General features: G+C 41.5%; 1 protein-coding gene and 2 long non-coding RNA genes across 4 annotated transcripts; all 3 read left to right on the top strand.

Moving 5' to 3' along the window:
* Positions 1–4314: 4314 nt before the first annotated feature.
* LOC110380410 (uncharacterized) lies at positions 4315–8565 on the top strand. Its single transcript, XM_064041931.1, has 9 exons — positions 4315–4329; positions 4610–4648; positions 4915–4953; positions 5576–5605; positions 6093–6131; positions 6593–6619; positions 7108–7146; positions 7652–7690; positions 8512–8565. Exons 1-9 carry the CDS (start codon positions 4315–4317, stop codon positions 8563–8565), a joined length of 321 nt encoding a protein of 106 aa, XP_063898001.1.
* Positions 8566–9753: 1188 nt separating this feature from the next.
* LOC135118971 (uncharacterized) lies at positions 9754–12998 on the top strand. 2 transcript variants are annotated; one of them, XR_010277894.1, is made up of 4 exons: positions 9754–9794; positions 10491–10517; positions 11582–12496; positions 12886–12998. It is a non-coding gene; the product is annotated as an uncharacterized LOC135118971 (long non-coding RNA). The 2 variants fall into 2 exon arrangements; XR_010277893.1 differs by having other exon boundaries at positions 11582–11712; positions 12886–12974.
* A 2545-nt stretch (positions 12999–15543) lies between these two features.
* On the top strand, positions 15544–17244 carry LOC110380417 (uncharacterized). Its single transcript, XR_010277892.1, has 3 exons — positions 15544–15711; positions 16114–16300; positions 16761–17244. It is a non-coding gene; the product is annotated as an uncharacterized LOC110380417 (long non-coding RNA).
* The last annotated feature ends 1073 nt before the right edge of the window (positions 17245–18317 follow it).

Below are 18317 nucleotides of genomic sequence, written 5' to 3'. Positions count from 1 at the left end.
AGCATTAGGTCATAACATGCCCAAGCTACGTAGCTCAAAGCTAGGTTGGCTAGTCGCCGGCCCTATTTTTCCAAGTTTAAGGAATCGTTCGTTACCAAAGAGTATTCCGTGTCATGTTTCAATCAGTGATAGTGACGAATGCAATAATTCCGATATTAATTCTCAATTAACAAAGTTTTGGGAACTGGAGCAAGTTCCAGATAAGCAATATTTTAGTAAAATTGAGCAGGCTTGTGAAGACCACTTTTATCGTAATACTTACCGTTTAGAATCTGGCAGATTTTGTGTTAGGCTGCCTCTAATTGATAGTCCAGATTGTTTAGGAGATTCTTACGCAATGGCCAAGAAACGATTATTGTATTTAGAAAAACGTTTCCGTAAGAATCCAGAATTAAAGTTACAATATTCAAATTTCATTCAAGAATATTTAGAGCTAGGTCATTTAGAGGAATGTCCGATTATAAATCCCGTTCCATCCTATTATCTTTGCCATCATGCAGTGTTTAAACAAAACAGTGAAACGACAAAGACACGTGTTGTCTTTGATGGATCGGCACGAACTTCCTCAGGTTTCTCTCTGAACGACCTACAGATGGTCGGTCCCAATGTTCAAGACTCAATCTTTTCTATTTTGATTCGAGCTCGTCAGTACAAATACATTTTGACAGCCGATATTGAAAAATTCTTTAGGATGGTTGAACTAGATGAAAAGGATCGTAATTTACAATTAATACTTTGGAGAAGTGATGAGTCAAATCCTATCAAAACTTTACGTCTAAAAACCGTCACTTATGGTCTCGCAAGTGCTACATATTTAAGCACCAAGTGTTTGTCAGTATTGGCAGAGGATTGCGATGATCAATTTATAGGTAATATTATTAAACACGATCATTATGTCGATGATTTGGTCACTGGATCCAACTGTGAGTCCGAGCTGTTATACATTCAGCGCAAGGTGTCGGACACTCTAAAATCTGCAGGGTTTAAACTACGTAAATTCAGGTCGAATTTACCAAGTATTTTGTCATCATCGGTCATTGATCAAAATGACAAGGTTAGTTTAAGCGGATCCACTAATACTTTAGGATTAAATTGGAATCCTAAAACCGATACTCTTCAAATATCAATTGTAATTCCCAACAAAGGTGATGTAGTTACCAAGCGATCTATACTGTCTACATCATTCAAGATTTTGATCCTCTCGGTATTCTCAGTCCATGCGTGATTATACCTAAAATGTTACTTCAGTCCTTATGGCTCAATAAAAAGGGCTGGGATGAACCGGTTAGCTCTGATATTTTGGAATCCTGGAACAAGTTTATTAACAATTTAAGTTTTTTATCAGATCTACAGATCCCGCGATTAACGCTATGCGAAGCTCCTAGTTATATAGAAATACATACCTTTAGTGATGCTTCCCAAGTCGCTTACGGTGCATGTGTGTACCTGCGGTCACACAACTTAGCTGGTGATGTAAAGGTTAACTTACTGTGTGCTAAGTCTAAGGTGGCGCCGTTGAAGCCGACGACAATACCGCGTCTGGAGCTTTGTGCTGCTCTGTTGGCTGCAAAATTGTGCAAGACAGTTACCAGTTCTCTACGATGTGAGGTTGATCGTATCATTTATTGGTGCGATTCTAGCGTTGTCCTCAGCTGGTTGAATGGTAATTCTGCAAAGCTAAAAACATTTGTAGCAAATAGGGTTGCCGAGATTAATGAACTTACCGATAGTTCGTCGTGGCGTTATGTGCCGACTGATCAGAATCCAGCTGACCTGATCTCAAGAGGCGTAAGTCCAGATCAAATTACCAATCTTAATTTGTGGTGGTCAGGTCCAAAATTTCTAATACAGCCTGAATCTGATTGGCCCTATTTAAATAAATTAATAAATGAAACAGACTTACCTGAGATGAAATCCACTTCCGCTGTTGTCCAGGAACCTGTAACAGAAATTCTAAAAATAGATAAATTTTCATCGTTTTTAAAATTAAGACGCATATTTGCGTATGTAAATAGATTTATACATAATATTAGACATAAAAATCCTAAAGATAAATTATTTGGTAAATTTAGTGTTACTGAATTAGAATCATCCTTTACTAGCCTATGTAAATTGCTCAGCAAACTTCATTTGCTGTAGAGTACAATATTTTGTTAAAAATAAAAATTTAAGTAGCAAATCATCTCTCTTGTCACTTTCACCCTTTTTGGATGATGACAAGGTGATGAGAGTCGGTGGTAGAATAGAATTATCAAATTATAATTATACTAAAAAACATCCCATACTTTTACACGCCTCTCATCCACTCACCAAATTATATTTCAAACATGAACACTTACGGAACATGCATGCCGGGCCTCAACTGTTGCTGGCCTGTGTAAGAGAAACTGTGTGGCCTATAAACGGTAGGCACTTGGCCCGCCGCACAGTACATGCCTGTGTCAGATGTAGACGCATTCAAGGTAAAACATTAACTCCCATGATGGGAAACTTACCTGCACAGCGCATCACACCTGATTTTCCATTTCGTACTGTTGGCGTTGACTTCGCTGGTCCGTTCCTCACGCTAAATAGAAAGGGTCGAGGTGCACGATTAACTAAAACCTATTTATGTTTGTTTGTATGTTTTCGCTATAAATGTGTGCACCTGGAAGCCGTCAGTGATTTGTCCAAAGACGCTTTTATTATGACATTACGCAGATTTATATCGCGACGGGCAAGCCAGCGGAGATATTTTGCGATAACGGCCGCAACTTTGTTGCAGCTGCTAAGGAAATAGGCAATTTTCTTAAAACCAATCATGAGCCTGTAGTCGATTTTGCTACCAATGAAGGTGTGAAGTTTGTGTTCTCTCCCACGTATGCTCCACATTTCGGCGGCATCTGGGAGGCTGGCGTTAAATCCGCGAAATACCACTTAAAACGCGTTATGGGAAACAATCATTTAACATTTGAGGAGATATGTACCCTTTTCACACAAGTGGAAGCTGTACTCAACAGTAGACCTTTATGCCCACTCTCCCTTCCCTAACGATTACCATTTCCTAACTCCCGGTCACTTTCTGATAGGGCGTGCCTTAAATGCATTGCCTGGTCCATCGCTCGAGCACGAGAACCAGAACAACCTTCAACGCTACATGAAGCTTGAACAAATACATCAACATTTTTGGCAGCGCTGGCAAAGGGAATATGTAGCAGAGCTACAGCAGCGCTCAAAATGGCGTACTAAATCAGCATCCCTAAAGGTCGGCGACTTAGTTCTTCTCCATGAGGATAATGTCCCACCACTCAGTTGGCGAATGGGACGAGTCAGCCGCCTGTTCCCGGGGACCGACGGAGTCACGCGAGTCGCAGATGTGCAAACTACCAGAGGTTGCTTCAGGAGACCTCTCACTCGGATCTGTCCCTTGCCTACATCTTTACCGGATGAAGACTGATGTAGTTGAAAGGAGTCTTTCAACGGGGGGGAAGATGTCTGCGCCATACCTACGCCTAGTGATTTTTAATAGCAACAAGTTACACTTTGATGTGATACTATCAAATAATTATTTTTTTGTTTTACGTTCACCCGCAAACTTTTTATATTACTCACTTCTATATTGTACACGGTTGCGTCGCCAGAAAATCTATAATTTCATTTTGTAAAATATCAAGAATTCAGATTATTAAACCTGTATTGCGAAGAAACTGAGGTTTTCATTATTAAACTTCCAAATGTCCACCACTGGACAAAGTCTCATACGAACCCTTTCCACTGTATTTAGAAAATTTAACAAAGGACAATCTACAGAAAATTGGTGTTCTACGGCAACGAACATAATCAAGCATAACTGTCTGGAAAAGGGGGTTTAAAATTAGCATGAGTTTTATAAACTCCATCCTTTAAATATTACATTGGTTGATAGCCGAGTGCTTAGGTGCCTTTTCTATTGTTAAATTATATTTGTACATTATCCCTACTGATATTCTATCTATCTATCTTCTATCATTTTTTTTGTCGCTGGGTAAAAAATGCTATTACGCATGCCTTTCCTATCGGAGAGGGGTATGTAGGACTCCCCGGGAAAGACGCTCCCGGTATACTCACTTAAAAGGCCCAGCGGTACTCCGACCTCGCCTGAGTGGAGGGGGTCTTGGAGTTTGTAGTCTATGGCGTCCAGTGCCCCAACGGCGACTGCCCACCTAACTGCAGGTCCCTCATGCCTCCCCCCCAGTGGGGAGGAAATATAGTTCCCTAAACAAGTCACTAAATTACTTTTATTTATATTTACATTAAAACGGATCGCCATTGCGGATATACTTAGCAGCTTGAGTTATGCAGGTATGCAGGGTGAGTGCTAGCTAGCATGTGGTGGTTGCATATTGTACACTACTGCAGTATACTTTATATGTAAAAAGGTTCTTCTAACCTACAGACAGACATGTGTTGCTGGGGAGTTTGTTGCGCCACTTCTTCTTCCCAGCACAAACACATAGGAAGTGGTGAAGGGCGGGCGTTTTGGGTCTTTTGTAAATTTGTGACTTTCGATAAGTGCTGTTTTGCAGCCTAATTTGAATAAATGACTTTTGATTTTGATTTTAATAAATTAACGTGAACATTGACATTTCAGAAACTCAACTTGACAAGTAGAGAGCTGGCACAGTTGCAGGTAACTCAACATCATTCTAATTTCAATAACCTATTTTGTTTATATTTTTCTAATTAAAAAAAGTTTGACATTTGCCCCGTACAAATAGTGTTGCCAGTTTAGAATATATTTGAACTCCTATTTAAAATGGTAACATCCTATTTTGTAGGCACTCATATTGTTAGCAAAATTAACGATTTGATCTATAGCTTCCCATGAATCCGAGATTTTCGGTGCACCTGGTTAATGTTTCTAAATGTACCTGTGTAATGTTTGTTTCGTTTCAGTACGCCAACTTAACGCAGAGAGAGTACAAGATCTTGCAGGTAACATCAATCTTTCCATCATCATCATCATCTCAGCCGTAGGACGTCCACTGCTGAACATAGGCCTCCCCCTTAGATCTCCACAGATACCTGTTGGAGGCGACCTCCATCCAGCGTCTTCCGGCGACCTTTATAAGGTCGTCTGTCCACCTTGTTGGTGGACGTCCTACTATATTAATAACCAAGCTATACTAATATTATAAAGAGAAAAACTTAGTTTGTTTGTTTGTTATGGATAAACTCAAAAACTACTGCACCTATTTTTTAAATTCTTTCACCATTAGAAAGCTACATTATTCTCGAGTAACATAGGCTATATGTATATGCATTTTATCCCGGTACGGGCAGTAGTCCCCATGGGACGCGGGTGTAACCGCGGGAAAACGGCTAGTGTTCATACAAAGAGGAGATTTTTGTTTGTTGCTAAACCTAAAGGCTGCAAAACTACTGAACCGATTTGAAATATTCTTTCACTGTTGGAAAGCTACACTGTTCCTGAGTAACAAAGGCTATAGTTTTTTATCCCGTTACGAGTAGATCCCATGAAACCGCGGGAACTCAAAAAGTATATTTAGCGGTCAGTATGTTGGACACACATATTAACATGATGCTTTGTTTTCAGAAAAAGACGGACAATAAGTTTACTACCCTGGTAAGAAATCGAGATAACTATCCTATCATACACACGCTTTGTACTGAATGTTGTGGGGCCTGATTCTCCTAATTTTACTTAAGCAACATACGATTCACATCCGACTAAGATCCAATCCCGACTCGATTACGATTGAAGCCTATGTGGCATTCCGCATTTTTTTTTGAAAGAAACGTTTTTATCCTTTTCTGTCATTCAATAATGAATAATTTTGTCTGCAAATGATTTACGATTGCAACGTGATTGTAGAGCAAACTACCGTATAGACCAAATGGCAGACCAATCGAATGTCGTTGTAATACGATTGGTCTTATATTAGCAGCAGAATACCCCATAAGGTTAAAACTGCTATTGCGATTCAATTTTGACATTATTAACTTAGCAGAATCGGGCCCTAGTAGTTAACAATTATATTCCACCAGTAGCAAGCAGTGTATAAGGCAAGCCGTTTAGAACGTGTCAAGTGAACATGATATATTTGTTGCAGGCCCCAAAGATTTCAGCGAAGGTGTTGGCAGACATAAGGGTAACAATATGATCCTTTTTAACACTTTATCACTTCCTAGTCATCCTCTCCCGAGCCTTTTTCCCAACTATGTTGGGGTCGGCTTCCAGTCTAACCGGATTCAGCTGAGTACCAGTGCTTTACAAGGAGCGACTGCCTAACTGACCTCCTCAACCCAGTTACCCGGGCAACTGAATACACCCTAGTGTTCCACGGTACTTAGGTGCACCGGCAGAAGCCCGTCTATATTGATATAGTATTGTTTGTTGTTTATATCCCAAAGCCTCCAAAACTTCTGAACCGATTCGAATAATTATTTCACTGTTAAGAAGATCTATCCTCGAGCCACATAGGCTATATTTTATCCGGGTACGGGCAGTAGTTTTCAAGGGTCCAGGGTGAAAGCGCAAGAAACAGGTAACTCTACAATAATGGACACTCATTTAATTAAGCAGTAATTTAACATGGAAATTTCTTTTCAGAATAGAACTAAGAACTTTACGGATCTGGTAAGCAATCACTACTCGTTATACAAAAGCCATTTTCAACAGCGTCTAGTAGAGAAAGAAGACGCTACTAATCCTACTGTCTACTAATCCTACTATCCTACTACCCTACTAATCCTACTATCCTATCCTACTAATATTATAAATGTGAAAGTTTGTGAGAATGTATGTATGTTGAACACTCTGGATTAATAACACATAGGCTACTTTTTATCAACACACCACGCGGGCGAAGCCGCGAGCGGAAGCTAGTCTTCTTTTATATAAAAATGAATTGCTGTTCGTTAGTCTCACTAAAACTCCGGAATGGCTGGACCGATTTGGCTTATTTTGGTTTTAAAATGTTTGTAGAGGTCCAGGGAAGGTTTAAACGATACGAAGTTCGCGGGGTCAGCTAGTATATAACAAAATAAGTCTTGCATTTATAACTACCTACTTTTATTTCTACTCATTCGTTATAACGAATACTACATTACAATAATGATTTTCAGTTGGCCATCATCACGCCTGACGAGCTGGATGCCTTGCAGGTAACGAACCAGTATCATACTGTATTTTGGTGTAAAATCATCAAATGACCTCTCCCGATGTAGGTGCAATGTGAGGGAGTGTCAGACTCTTACTGACTAAACCCACCATGTTCCTTTGTACCAGCGCCGCGGTAACTCGCGCGAACAATCCCGCAAGGAGCCCCACTGGAGTCAATGTGTTCATAAAACCCCCTCAATTTGTCTATGTGTGACCTAATACAACTGTTGGTTAAGGGTGCCCTTCCGACGCAAGCCTCCGTCGCGTGCCTGAAGACCAACGGCTAAAAATGGGTACAACTAATTCGTTATTCGTCCCAATATTTTAATGTATAGACCAATGATTATTGTCGATTTCATGCGACAGTCGCATGCCCCGGAAACGGCGCCATGCATTACGAAATGACGTGCCAATTGTCGCGTACAGAAGACGTGCGGAACTGTCGCGACTCACGCCTCGGAAGGGTATCTTTAGATGCACTATTTTATCGTGAGGTTTTCATTACAGCACGCCAAACTGACGGAAGAGGAGTACGAATTGTTGCAGGTAACAATCAGTTTACTCAATACTCAAGCCTTTATTAGCATTCCATAAAAATGGCGTCCACGGCCGATTTCGGCCACGGCGGCTGTTCTCATCAGCTGCGCAGGACATATATTATTATTTATTATAGTGCACGAGCATTGGCGAAGACACAGGTGCACTCCCTATTCCTTCACTCTCATAGCGCGATGAGACGACAATCCGACACCACCGGAGAGAGATCAGGCGCAAGACCGACATTTACGTGCTCTCCGATGCACGGGTAGCATTCCATATATTATACAGGTAGGACACACCTTCAAGAAGATGGACGGTTTAACAGTAGCTTTTTACGAAATAATAATTCTACTTAATAACATTTTAATGTACGTGTGAGTTTGTGTGTATGTGTGTGTGTAAGTTTCGGGAGTTGTTGTTTAAACTTAATTAGGAGCCCGGTCCATGAATTCTTTCACATCCAGGGAGAAAGCGGGTAGTCTACAGGGCTTACAGGAACCACGCAAGCGTTTATATGAACAAGCCCCGATATATTTATTTCTCCAGCATTGTATAACTTTCTTAGGGATAACTTGTAATGTGAGAAAAATATTGTAAATACTGAAAAGAATCTCTAGTGAGTTTCTTGGAATTATTTAAGAGAGATAAGCTGCTAATCTATTGATTTGCGATTGAACCAGAGATGGATTTTTTGACATTAGCCCTAAACGTGAAGAGTTAATTCCCATCTTGTCCTAGCAAATCAACAGATATACCTATTGGTTATTAAAATCTGCCGTAAGTTACGGTATTCTCGGCTCACAGTTAACATGGCTATTTGTTTTCAGAAACGAACAAATGGCGCGTTCACTACAGCGGTAAGAAATCAATATGCTTACTAAATATTATACAAAGCCCTTCCATCATTGTCTTCACAAAAAAGTCAGATAGTAAATTAAAAATATAGGCCAAAAGAAACATTACCTAAGGAAATAATTTATGGATAAGTGAAATACATTTATATTCTTTGTGTTTGATTAGTTTTTGTTTGCTAGTTTGATTAATGTCAACTGCCTCTCTCTAGAAAGCAAAACAACGTAACATAGGTTAAAACCCTTCAATGTAACTACAATATGAAATTAAGTTTATGCAAGTAAATGTTTCTTTATTTCTTTCAATATCTACCCACAATTAAAATGACGTGTTTTTGCAGGATCCAGGCCCTCCAGAGGTAAGAAACTATTTATTATTTATGAGTACTCACCAGTTTCAAAGTCAAAGTCATTTACCTAAGACCACAATCACGTGGAGGAATGATTATTATGTTATGAGGAAGGAGTTGAGCATGAATGTGGATGGATATCATAGTGGCATCCAAGACTTTTCGGCCATTTCGGCTGTTCTTGAATAAGGAGATCAGCCAGCTGAGCAGGACATATTATAGAGCACAAGCATTTGCGCAGAAACAGGTGCACTCACTATTCGTTCACTCTCATAGCGCGATGGGACGGCAATCCGACACGACCGGAGAGAGATCAGGCGCAGGACCGACATTTACGTGCTGTCCGATGCACGGGTGAATCAATCACCAACTTCCAGACTCGGGGCTGCTTTTTGAAACTTTCTAAAACCCATAAAGCAATTTCGGCCCGACCCGGCGATCTTGCCGAGATCTAGGGGTAACTAGTAGATCATAACGACTCGTAGACCAATAAGGCTTAACATTAGGGTGCATCTACAAGGTGCATGTAGCTGGAGCAAGTTAACATGCGCAAGTGACAAGAGCACGCGGGTGGGTTAAGCTTTGATACACGCTTGAGTCGCTGGATCCGCACGTTTTTAAAATGCATGTAACCTGTGCTTGTGTTATTATTATTTTGTATTTAATCCTGAAACTGTTTTATATAATTTGCATGCCCATGTGAAGGTAGAATATGGAGAACTTTTATAAATGTAACACCTGTGCCTGTACCCATGTTTGCAAATAATAAATGACTTTGACTTTGTGCCTCAACATGCGCCAGCTACTTGCACCGTGTAGATGCACTCTTAACATTATGATGTAGTGGTTAACATGGCGTTTTGTTTCCAGACCTCCGCCACTACCGTTAAAGTAACTGAGAAGTCATCGGTAAGATATCAAAACTTTGCCTAAACAACCTCTCCAATTGTAAAGCTAAAGAGTTACGAGCGTTCCCAATATTCAATCTTCTGTTAATATGATTACTAAAGATAGAATTTTCACATTAGCCCCCATACAAGTAAGGTCAAATTCCTGTCACTTGTAAGCAAAATAGGTAACAGGTAAAAAGAATATTCTAAATGGCCGTTAGTAATTTTGCTTGAACGCGCTTTTATCTGGGAAAGTTCGGGACCGATTTTATCTGGCTATGCGAGGTAGTTCCCATGGGATGCAGTTGTAGCCACCGGTGGAAGATAGTGAGAAGGAAAACGTTTTTCGACAAAATTAACTCTACAGCTATGAGAAAAATAATAAATTAAAAATGCTAAACCGATTGAGATGAATATATTCAGGCGATACCCTGGTGAGAAACATATATAGTTCACTCGGGACGTGGTCGAACTTGCAGACGAAATAAAGTCTCAAATAAATAAAATATTAATAGATCATCGGCAAGGATATTGAGCCCTGACCTTCACCCAGAAGTGATTTATTGGTTTATTGCGATCCCCACTCTTCCGCCGAGAGCTCATTATCCGTGCCGATAACTATATTTACATGGCATTCGTTCCTTCAAATCTCCATCACCATGTCAGGATTCTATAAACACCATACTCATACTCAACATATACGTTTATATTTCAGCGGCGGACGACTTCAAGAAGGGGACAGGTAACGTGATCGTGATCTGAATATTAGATTATTAAGTTACTTCGGATTTCTATAAGCTATCTATCTGTCCATGTTTTGTGGTTAGAGATAAGGAAAATATGGAGTAAGCTCCATACATTCTTTAGGATAGCGACAACTGCCTTGTGAAACTGAACAAAGCAGTAAAAGATTGGCATACATGTGATAAGTTTGGGCTTTATATCCTCAAACCCTGTTAAAGCATGTGTAATTGGGATGGATACTTAAATTATTTTAGCATTTATAAATACCGGGTCAATGTACGCAATTGTATAGTAGGTAATTTTTTTTTTTAAAAGATTGCCTATGGCGATCCCATCATAGTTGGGATGATGATGTTGACTAAGGCATCGTTCACACCAAACGTATTGTCCGCCGCTGACTGTGAGCGCGCGTTACGCAGTTTATTGCTTTTCCATATATATTGAAATTGTCGTTCACACCGAACCGACTATACGCTGTTACGTCGGTCGTCTGTTGTAGCTGACTCTCAGTAGCCGATTATTTTACTACGCGACTATGCACGGCGGACGCGGATTGGCTACGCGGACGCAGTTGCCGAATAGCGCCGCTCCGCCGCGTACGCACCGCCGCTCCGCCGCAACTTCAAATACTGAGCTCTTTTATGTGTAGAATAGTCGGCCGCTCAGCGTACGCATCTAGTGTGAACCTACACGAGCGTATTCTTTTGTTCACACATGTAGCGCATCGTACGCTATAGCCTATTGTCGGCTTGGTGAGTACGCGTACTGCAGATTGAGTCGACGTTCACACTGAGGCCGACTGTGAGTATACTCACAGTCAGCGGCGGACAATACGTTTGGTGTGAACAATCCCTTAGTGGCTTGAAGACAATATGGCCGTTTATACAATTTTTTTTTACCATGTCTTCAAAAAGACGTGACGACAATTTTACTTCGACTTTACACTTTTTTCTTTCTAAATTAAGGAATCACCTTAAAAATCCATAAGTTGTAAAAAGTTCTATAAAATAACTGAAAGCGAACATACCTGAACGCGGCCTATAAGTTTTCTTCGTGTCTAAGATTTCCAAGGGCAACGAGACGTTCCCGCCGGGCGTGAAGTATGACATCAACGCCATCATAGCCATCATCGCCAACCTCACCTACGACTACGAGTGGAACCTCACCGAGGAGTTCAATAGGACACTCATTGAGTAAGTCATTGTAAACACACTGTTCACTCCTATGTATGTATGACATCATCGCCAACCTCACCTACGACTACGAGTGGAACCTCACCGAGGAGTTCAATAGGACACTCATTGAGTAAGTCATTGTAAACACACTGTTCACTCCTATGTATGTATGACATCATCGCCAACCTCACCTACGACTACGAGTGGAACCTCACCGAGGAGTTCAATAGGACACTCATTGAGTAAGTCATTGTAAACACACTGTTCACTCCTATGTATGTATGACATCATCGCCAACCTCACCTACGACTACGAGTGGAACCTCACCGAGGAGTTCAATAGGACACTCATTGAGTAAGTCATTGTAAACACACTGTTCACTCCTATGTATGTATGACATCATCGCCAACCTCACCTACGACTACGAGTGGAACCTCACCGAGGAGTTCAATAGGACACTCATTGAGTAAGTCATTGTAAACACACTGTTCACTCCTATGTATGTATGACATCATCGCCAACCTCACCTACGACTACGAGTGGAACCTCACCGAGGAGTTCAATAGGACACTCATTGAGTAAGTCATTGTAAACACACTGTTCACTCCTATGTATGTATGACATCATCGCCAACCTCACCTACGACTACGAGTGGAACCTCACCGAGGAGTTCAATAGGACACTCATTGAGTAAGTCATTGTAAACACACTGTTCACTCCTATGTATGTATGACATCATCGCCAACCTCACCTACGACTACGAGTGGAACCTCACCGAGGAGTTCAATAGGACACTCATTGAGTAAGTCATTGTTATCATCACACTATTGACTCGCATGTATTTCTACGCAGATAACTACTGCTATGTAGTCCGGTATTTCTTTATGTACTCCCCTATGTACTCTCCTATGTACCCTCCTATGTGCTGCCCCTATGTACTGTTCCTATGTGCTGCCTCTATGTACTCCCAATGTACTCTCCTATGTACTCCTTTATGTTCTCCCCTTGTACTCCCGTATATACTACCCCTTGGCACTCCCCTATGTACTCCCTATGTACCCCTATGTACTATGTTTAAATATAAATATAACTTATTTGCCTATATAACTACTTTAGTCTTAGTCTCTCCTAACCCACTTATTTTGTCTCCGAGTGTTAAATGCACGTTGTTAACGACCGTCGTGTTTGCAGACACGGCGTGCCGACGTGCCCGACGGCGAGCACGCTCAGCACGACGCCCACCACGCCGGCAGCCTACGACTTCTCTAACACATCCATAGTCGGCAAGGTATGTCACACCATCAGACTATCAGGCAAGCGTGATGGGAATAATGTTAGGAACATTACGACAGAGTAACCTCGGCTCTTTCAAGTGCGACATACAGAATGGAGAGTACATTGTATACCAATCACGGAATGTCTCGTTGAGAGGTCGAGAGGCTTAAAGCCAATACAGCGTTTCTTTAAACTTTGAGCTCATTCTTCTCAGCATAAAAACTGTCCATATGACGAAGGTATGACCCCGACATACTTTTTAAATGCTGATTGAGTTTGGCGTCCAGCCGGGGACGCCTTGATTTAGGTATTTTGCTAGAAACAGGCTGTGAGATTAAATGAATGAAAGATCAAGTACTTACAGGATGCCACGAACACAGGGATCACAACACCAGAGCACTTTTAGTCGTATTCACAGGTTTAACTTGAATTTTTACACCGCGCGCGCAGTTATCGATGCCGGCCGGCCATTGTTGAGTTTGAAACTGGAATTCTTTTGTCTATGAGTTCAATAGATGGCGTTCGTTGCGCAGTTATGGTTGCGTTCGGTGCTTTATGATTATCTATATCTATCTATATACATATAATAAAATGATAGGAAAGTCAAAACTGTACATTGAATATTTTTTTAAAAGAATACTTGGGGGGTGATCCATGATCGATTCTGAACCCAAATATGTAGTTTTTAGAATTTTTGTCTGTATGTCTGTTTATCTGTTTGTCTGTATGTTTGTCCCGGATAATCTCAAAAAGTACTGCATGGATTTAAATCAAATTTTGCATGACTATTACCTGGAGGCCGGTTCAACACATAGGCTATATATTATCACGCTATCACCCACAGGGGCAATGAACGATGAAATAAACGAAATTGGAAATTCTATATTGCCCACGCAGACGAAGTCGCGGGCAACAGCTAGTGTAGAATAGGGAGGGAAAAGGATGGGAAAGGAAGTATCCCAAAGCCTGTTCAAATGCTATTTGAGAACTTGAAATTATTGTTGAATTAAATAATATGCTTGTGCGTACGCTTGTCTAGGTCCGATGAGATATGTAGGTATACTTTTTGACATGTCTTCTTCTTCTTATATATAAAAATGAATTGCTGTTCGTTAGTGTTACTAAAACTCTAGAATGGCAGGACTGATTTGGTTTATTTTGGTTTTAAAATGTTTGTAGAGGTCCAGGGAAGCTTTAAACGATACGAAGTTCGCGGTATCAGCTAGTCTTATATATGTCACCGTAAGATTACAAACATCGTTAGATTACAATCTATCTCGAGAGATTGTAAACTGTCGTATTATTGTGAACCGTAACATCTGATTGCAATTTAACGTATTATTTTTCGCTATATTATAATCTATCAATGTAAAGGGTTCGAATCCAGGTCAGGCAAGTACCAATGCAACTTTTCTAAGTTTGTATGTACTTTCTAAGTATATCTTAGACACCAATGGCTGATAAAAAAGTGAAGGAAAACATCTTGAGGAAACCTGGACTATATAGTCTGAAATCACCAACCCGCATTGAGCAAGCGTGGTGATTAATGCTCAATCCTTCTCCGTGTGAGAGGAGGCCTGTGCCCGGCAGTGGGACGATAAATAGGCTGTAACTAACTAACTAACTAATGTAAAGCGGTCAAATTGTCAACTGGCGTAGAACGGAATGCATCTTGCGCGCTGAATGGTAGAACGTAATGTGCCCCCGCCGCTCCGGCATTTGCCATTTTGTTTGTTTATTTCGTTTGTTGTCGATTGTGTAAACAACTGTGTTTTCGTGATTATAAATTGATTTCCTGTTGAAAATAACTTATATCTTTAGATTTTTGATTGATTATTAGTTATATAAAAGTGTTGAGGATGTAAAATTTATCTGTGATGAACCAAAGAAAAGCAGTTTGAACGATAAACCAACAAATTAGTGTTAGTTTCCGAACATAACCTAAATTACATTAATTTCTCGTGTTTTAATATTTGTATATGCGTGGAAACTTACGTGTTCCTCCATGGGAACTGAACGGCTGGTCGTGATTGGTCGATCTTACAAAAAGACTGACCAATCAGGGAGAGCTTTCGGACAGTTGACAATTTACAATTTCTCATCGATAGATTATAATATAGCGAAAAATAATGCGTTAAATTGCAATCAGATGTTACGGTTCACAATAATTCGACAGTTTACAATCTCTCGAGATAGATTGTAATCTAACGATGTTTGTAATCTTACGGTGACATACATATATAAAAATGAAATGTTCGTTAGTCTCACTAAAACTCGAGAATGGCTGGACCGATTTGGCTTATTTTGGTTTTAAAATGTTTGTAGAGGTCCGGGGAAGGTTTAAACGATACGAAGTTTGTTGGGTCAGCTAGTCATAATATAAAGTTAAAAGTGGAGAAAATGTAGTCGTCATGCTCGGCGTTGTCGATTGAAGAAAATAAACATTTATTTTCTTGGTGTCAAACATTGCCATACTTAGGATAATAGAAATCTCTCTTTAATCTGTCATTATGTCGATTCTCCGGTCGCCAAAAGTTGTTTTTATGCATGGTGGTCATGCTAAGGCTGAAAAAATATTTGTGTGTTATAGTGCTTCGTATGCGGCCTCAGGACGCCCGAGATCCCGCGCAGCGCCGCGTGCGCGGACGCGTTCTCGGGGGACTTCCTGCCGCTCGCGCCCATCGACGCGCGCGCCAGAGGACAGATCGCCACCTTCAGGAAATACTGCCGACATCTCGATGTGTGAGTGGCTGGCTAGATGGTCCTCGGGCATCTCCCGAGTCTTTTCCCAACTATATTGGGGTCGCCTTCCAGTCTAACTGGATGCAGCTGAGTACCAGTGTGCCACAAGGAGCGACCTCTGACCTCCTCAACCCAGTTACCCGGGCAACTCAATACCCCTTGGTAAGACTGGTGTCAGACTTACTGGCTTCTAACTACCCATTATGACTGCCGAAGATGTTCACTGACACCCGGGAACTACAACTTAAGATAAACTTAGAAAGAGCATACAACCTTCGAAAAGTTGCATTGGTACTTGCCTGACCTTAAATCGAATCTACACACTCATACTCGAAAGGTTGGTTCTTTACACACTAGGGCACCACGACTGTCAAGTCCAAACGACTGGACGTATTGTTCCAGGCACAACTACGTGGAGAATCCTTCAGAGCCGCGCTCGATCTACGGGCGCTTCACGGGCGGCTGCGGCGTGCGCTGGACGGACCTGACGGGCGTCTACACGCAGCGCACCTGCCGCGCTCGCTTCCGACCCATGATGGGCTTGCATTTCGCTAGCAAGAGGATGGCTAAGCTGGAGCTGGCACTTATAGTCGGTATCAGGGGGCTCCAGCCACCAGTTTTAGTTTGTAATTTTTTTGGTGCTTAGATATTCGAGTAGGTTTACTGGCCACTTGACAGAGTGGTAGGGACAACTGCTGGTCAGCCGTAACTTGAAATTAAACTAGGGACATTCGTCTAATGCCGATTTCAGCCACAGCGGTTTATCTCAGTTGGAGTTCAGCCAGCTGCACAGGACATAATAATGCACAAGCATTTGCGCAAGCAGATGTACTTACTATTCCTTCACTCTCATAGCCCAATGGGACGGTAACCTGATAGTACATAATACCTAAATAACTTTTCTTCCTTACTGCTTCAAGATAGTTCTCCTTGTAAGTTTATTTCTCGACAGTGACAGATCAACACCGACTCTAGGAGCTAACCACTTCAGCCCAGAATTCACCATCAACGACTATCAAGCCTGATGACCGGTTCTGTCACTATTTCAGAACGTAGAAAACGGCTGCATAGTGAGTCCGATGGCGTCGCTCCTAGCGATGTCTCGCGGCGTCTCCCTGTACGCGCGCTTCCACGCCTGCGTGTGTTCCGGCAACTGGTGCAACCGCGCCCCTCGCCCCCTCCCGCCGCCCGCGCTCCCCGCGCTCGCCATGCTGGCCACACGGGCCTGGATCCTGCGCTAAGACATGAATAGACTCCATGCTACTCGCGAAGTTGGTGATACGAGGAGTTTCGCTGTAGGTTACTCTTTCGTCATTGGTCCAAAATTAAAGAACCTTAATTCAAAGCAGGCTGAAAAACAGCACCGTTCGAACGTCAAAATTACATAAAACCAGCTGCCGAACCTTTTCCCAACTATGTTGGGGTCGGCTTTCAGTCTAACCAGATGCAGCTGAGTACCAGTATTTTACAAGGAGCGACTGCCTGTCTGACCTCCTCGAGCCAGTTACCCGGGCAGACTAATACCTCTTGGTTAGACTGGACTGGTTAGACTATTACTTATTGCCCTCCCTTCACTTTCTATGTGTTATTGCTGGGAAGAAGAAGGGGCGCAACAAAGTCCCCAGCAACACATGTCTGCTTTTTGAATACTTCACCGAGGAACTTCGCGAGTAATGTGGATAATTCCAATACACATACTTAGCCGAGATAAGGGGGATGAATTTATTTTTGTATTTTGGTTTTGTTTTTGTATATTTTTACTTTTGTTTTGTGAATTTTTTTTCCGAGTACCTAAATACAAGTCAATCATGAATTGATGTTTTTTTGTTTCATTCCTAAACTTTTCTACCTATTTAAGTTAAATTATCACGGCGTGGCTGTCAAATATACTCCTCTTATGTACAACCATTATGTACCTACTCCGTAATACTAACATCACTCCGTAATAACTAGAATCAAACCTTATTTAATATGTAGGTACTGGCTGGTTATCGCCAAGAAGAGAACGAGCGATGTGTAGGCAATTAAGGATATGCACGCGTACCTGGCTCTCCAACGTTGGGCTTCACAAGATGGCGGCAGGCGGCGGTCTTCCCGATCACAACACAATAGTCACGTTCACACCCGCGGGCGGATTATCACAATAGTTCGCTATCCTACAGTAGGACATGCGACACGGGAGAAGCACGAGTACTTCTTCTCGGCGATGCGTTTACTTCCAGGCGGTTACAGCAATATGGAGCCACGGAGCGCGAGCGCGTGTCACTCTCACTCGCCAGGCGTGCGGAACAGAACAGGAGCGGGAAACAGGGGAGGGGGTAGCATCGCTCGTTTGAATTTAGTCAAACGCAGTACTATTACATTATTTGGATGCGTGGACGTAGTCCGTGAGATAAAATATAGATGGCGCTACCAGGTACACACTATTTATTTTTCAACAAAATCTGTACATTATATTTTGAAATAAACTTAATCTATATTTACGTAAAAAAAATTACCTATTTATAATTTTTAACGTTCATAAGTGATTTAAAGGCCTAAATGAAATAAATGATTTGACTTTGGGTACAATTTGGATAATCTACCAAAAAAGAATACAACATTAC

This window comes from Helicoverpa armigera, chromosome 27, assembly GCF_030705265.1.
Source record: "Helicoverpa armigera isolate CAAS_96S chromosome 27, ASM3070526v1, whole genome shotgun sequence".
Classification (NCBI taxonomy): Eukaryota; Metazoa; Arthropoda; class Insecta; order Lepidoptera; family Noctuidae; genus Helicoverpa; species Helicoverpa armigera.
The sequence above is the reverse complement of the archived record's forward strand: the minus strand, read 5'-3'. Positions and strand labels throughout refer to the sequence as shown.

Bases quoted from the DNA above. Each gene is read 5' to 3' on its own strand.
- LOC110380410 (XM_064041931.1), top strand. The intron at 5,606-6,092 runs GTAAGAAATCGA...TATTTGTTGCAG, and splicing joins ACAATAAGTTTACTACCCTG to GCCCCAAAGATTTCAGCGAA. The intron at 6,132-6,592 runs GTAACAATATGA...ATTTCTTTTCAG, and splicing joins AGGTGTTGGCAGACATAAGG to AATAGAACTAAGAACTTTAC.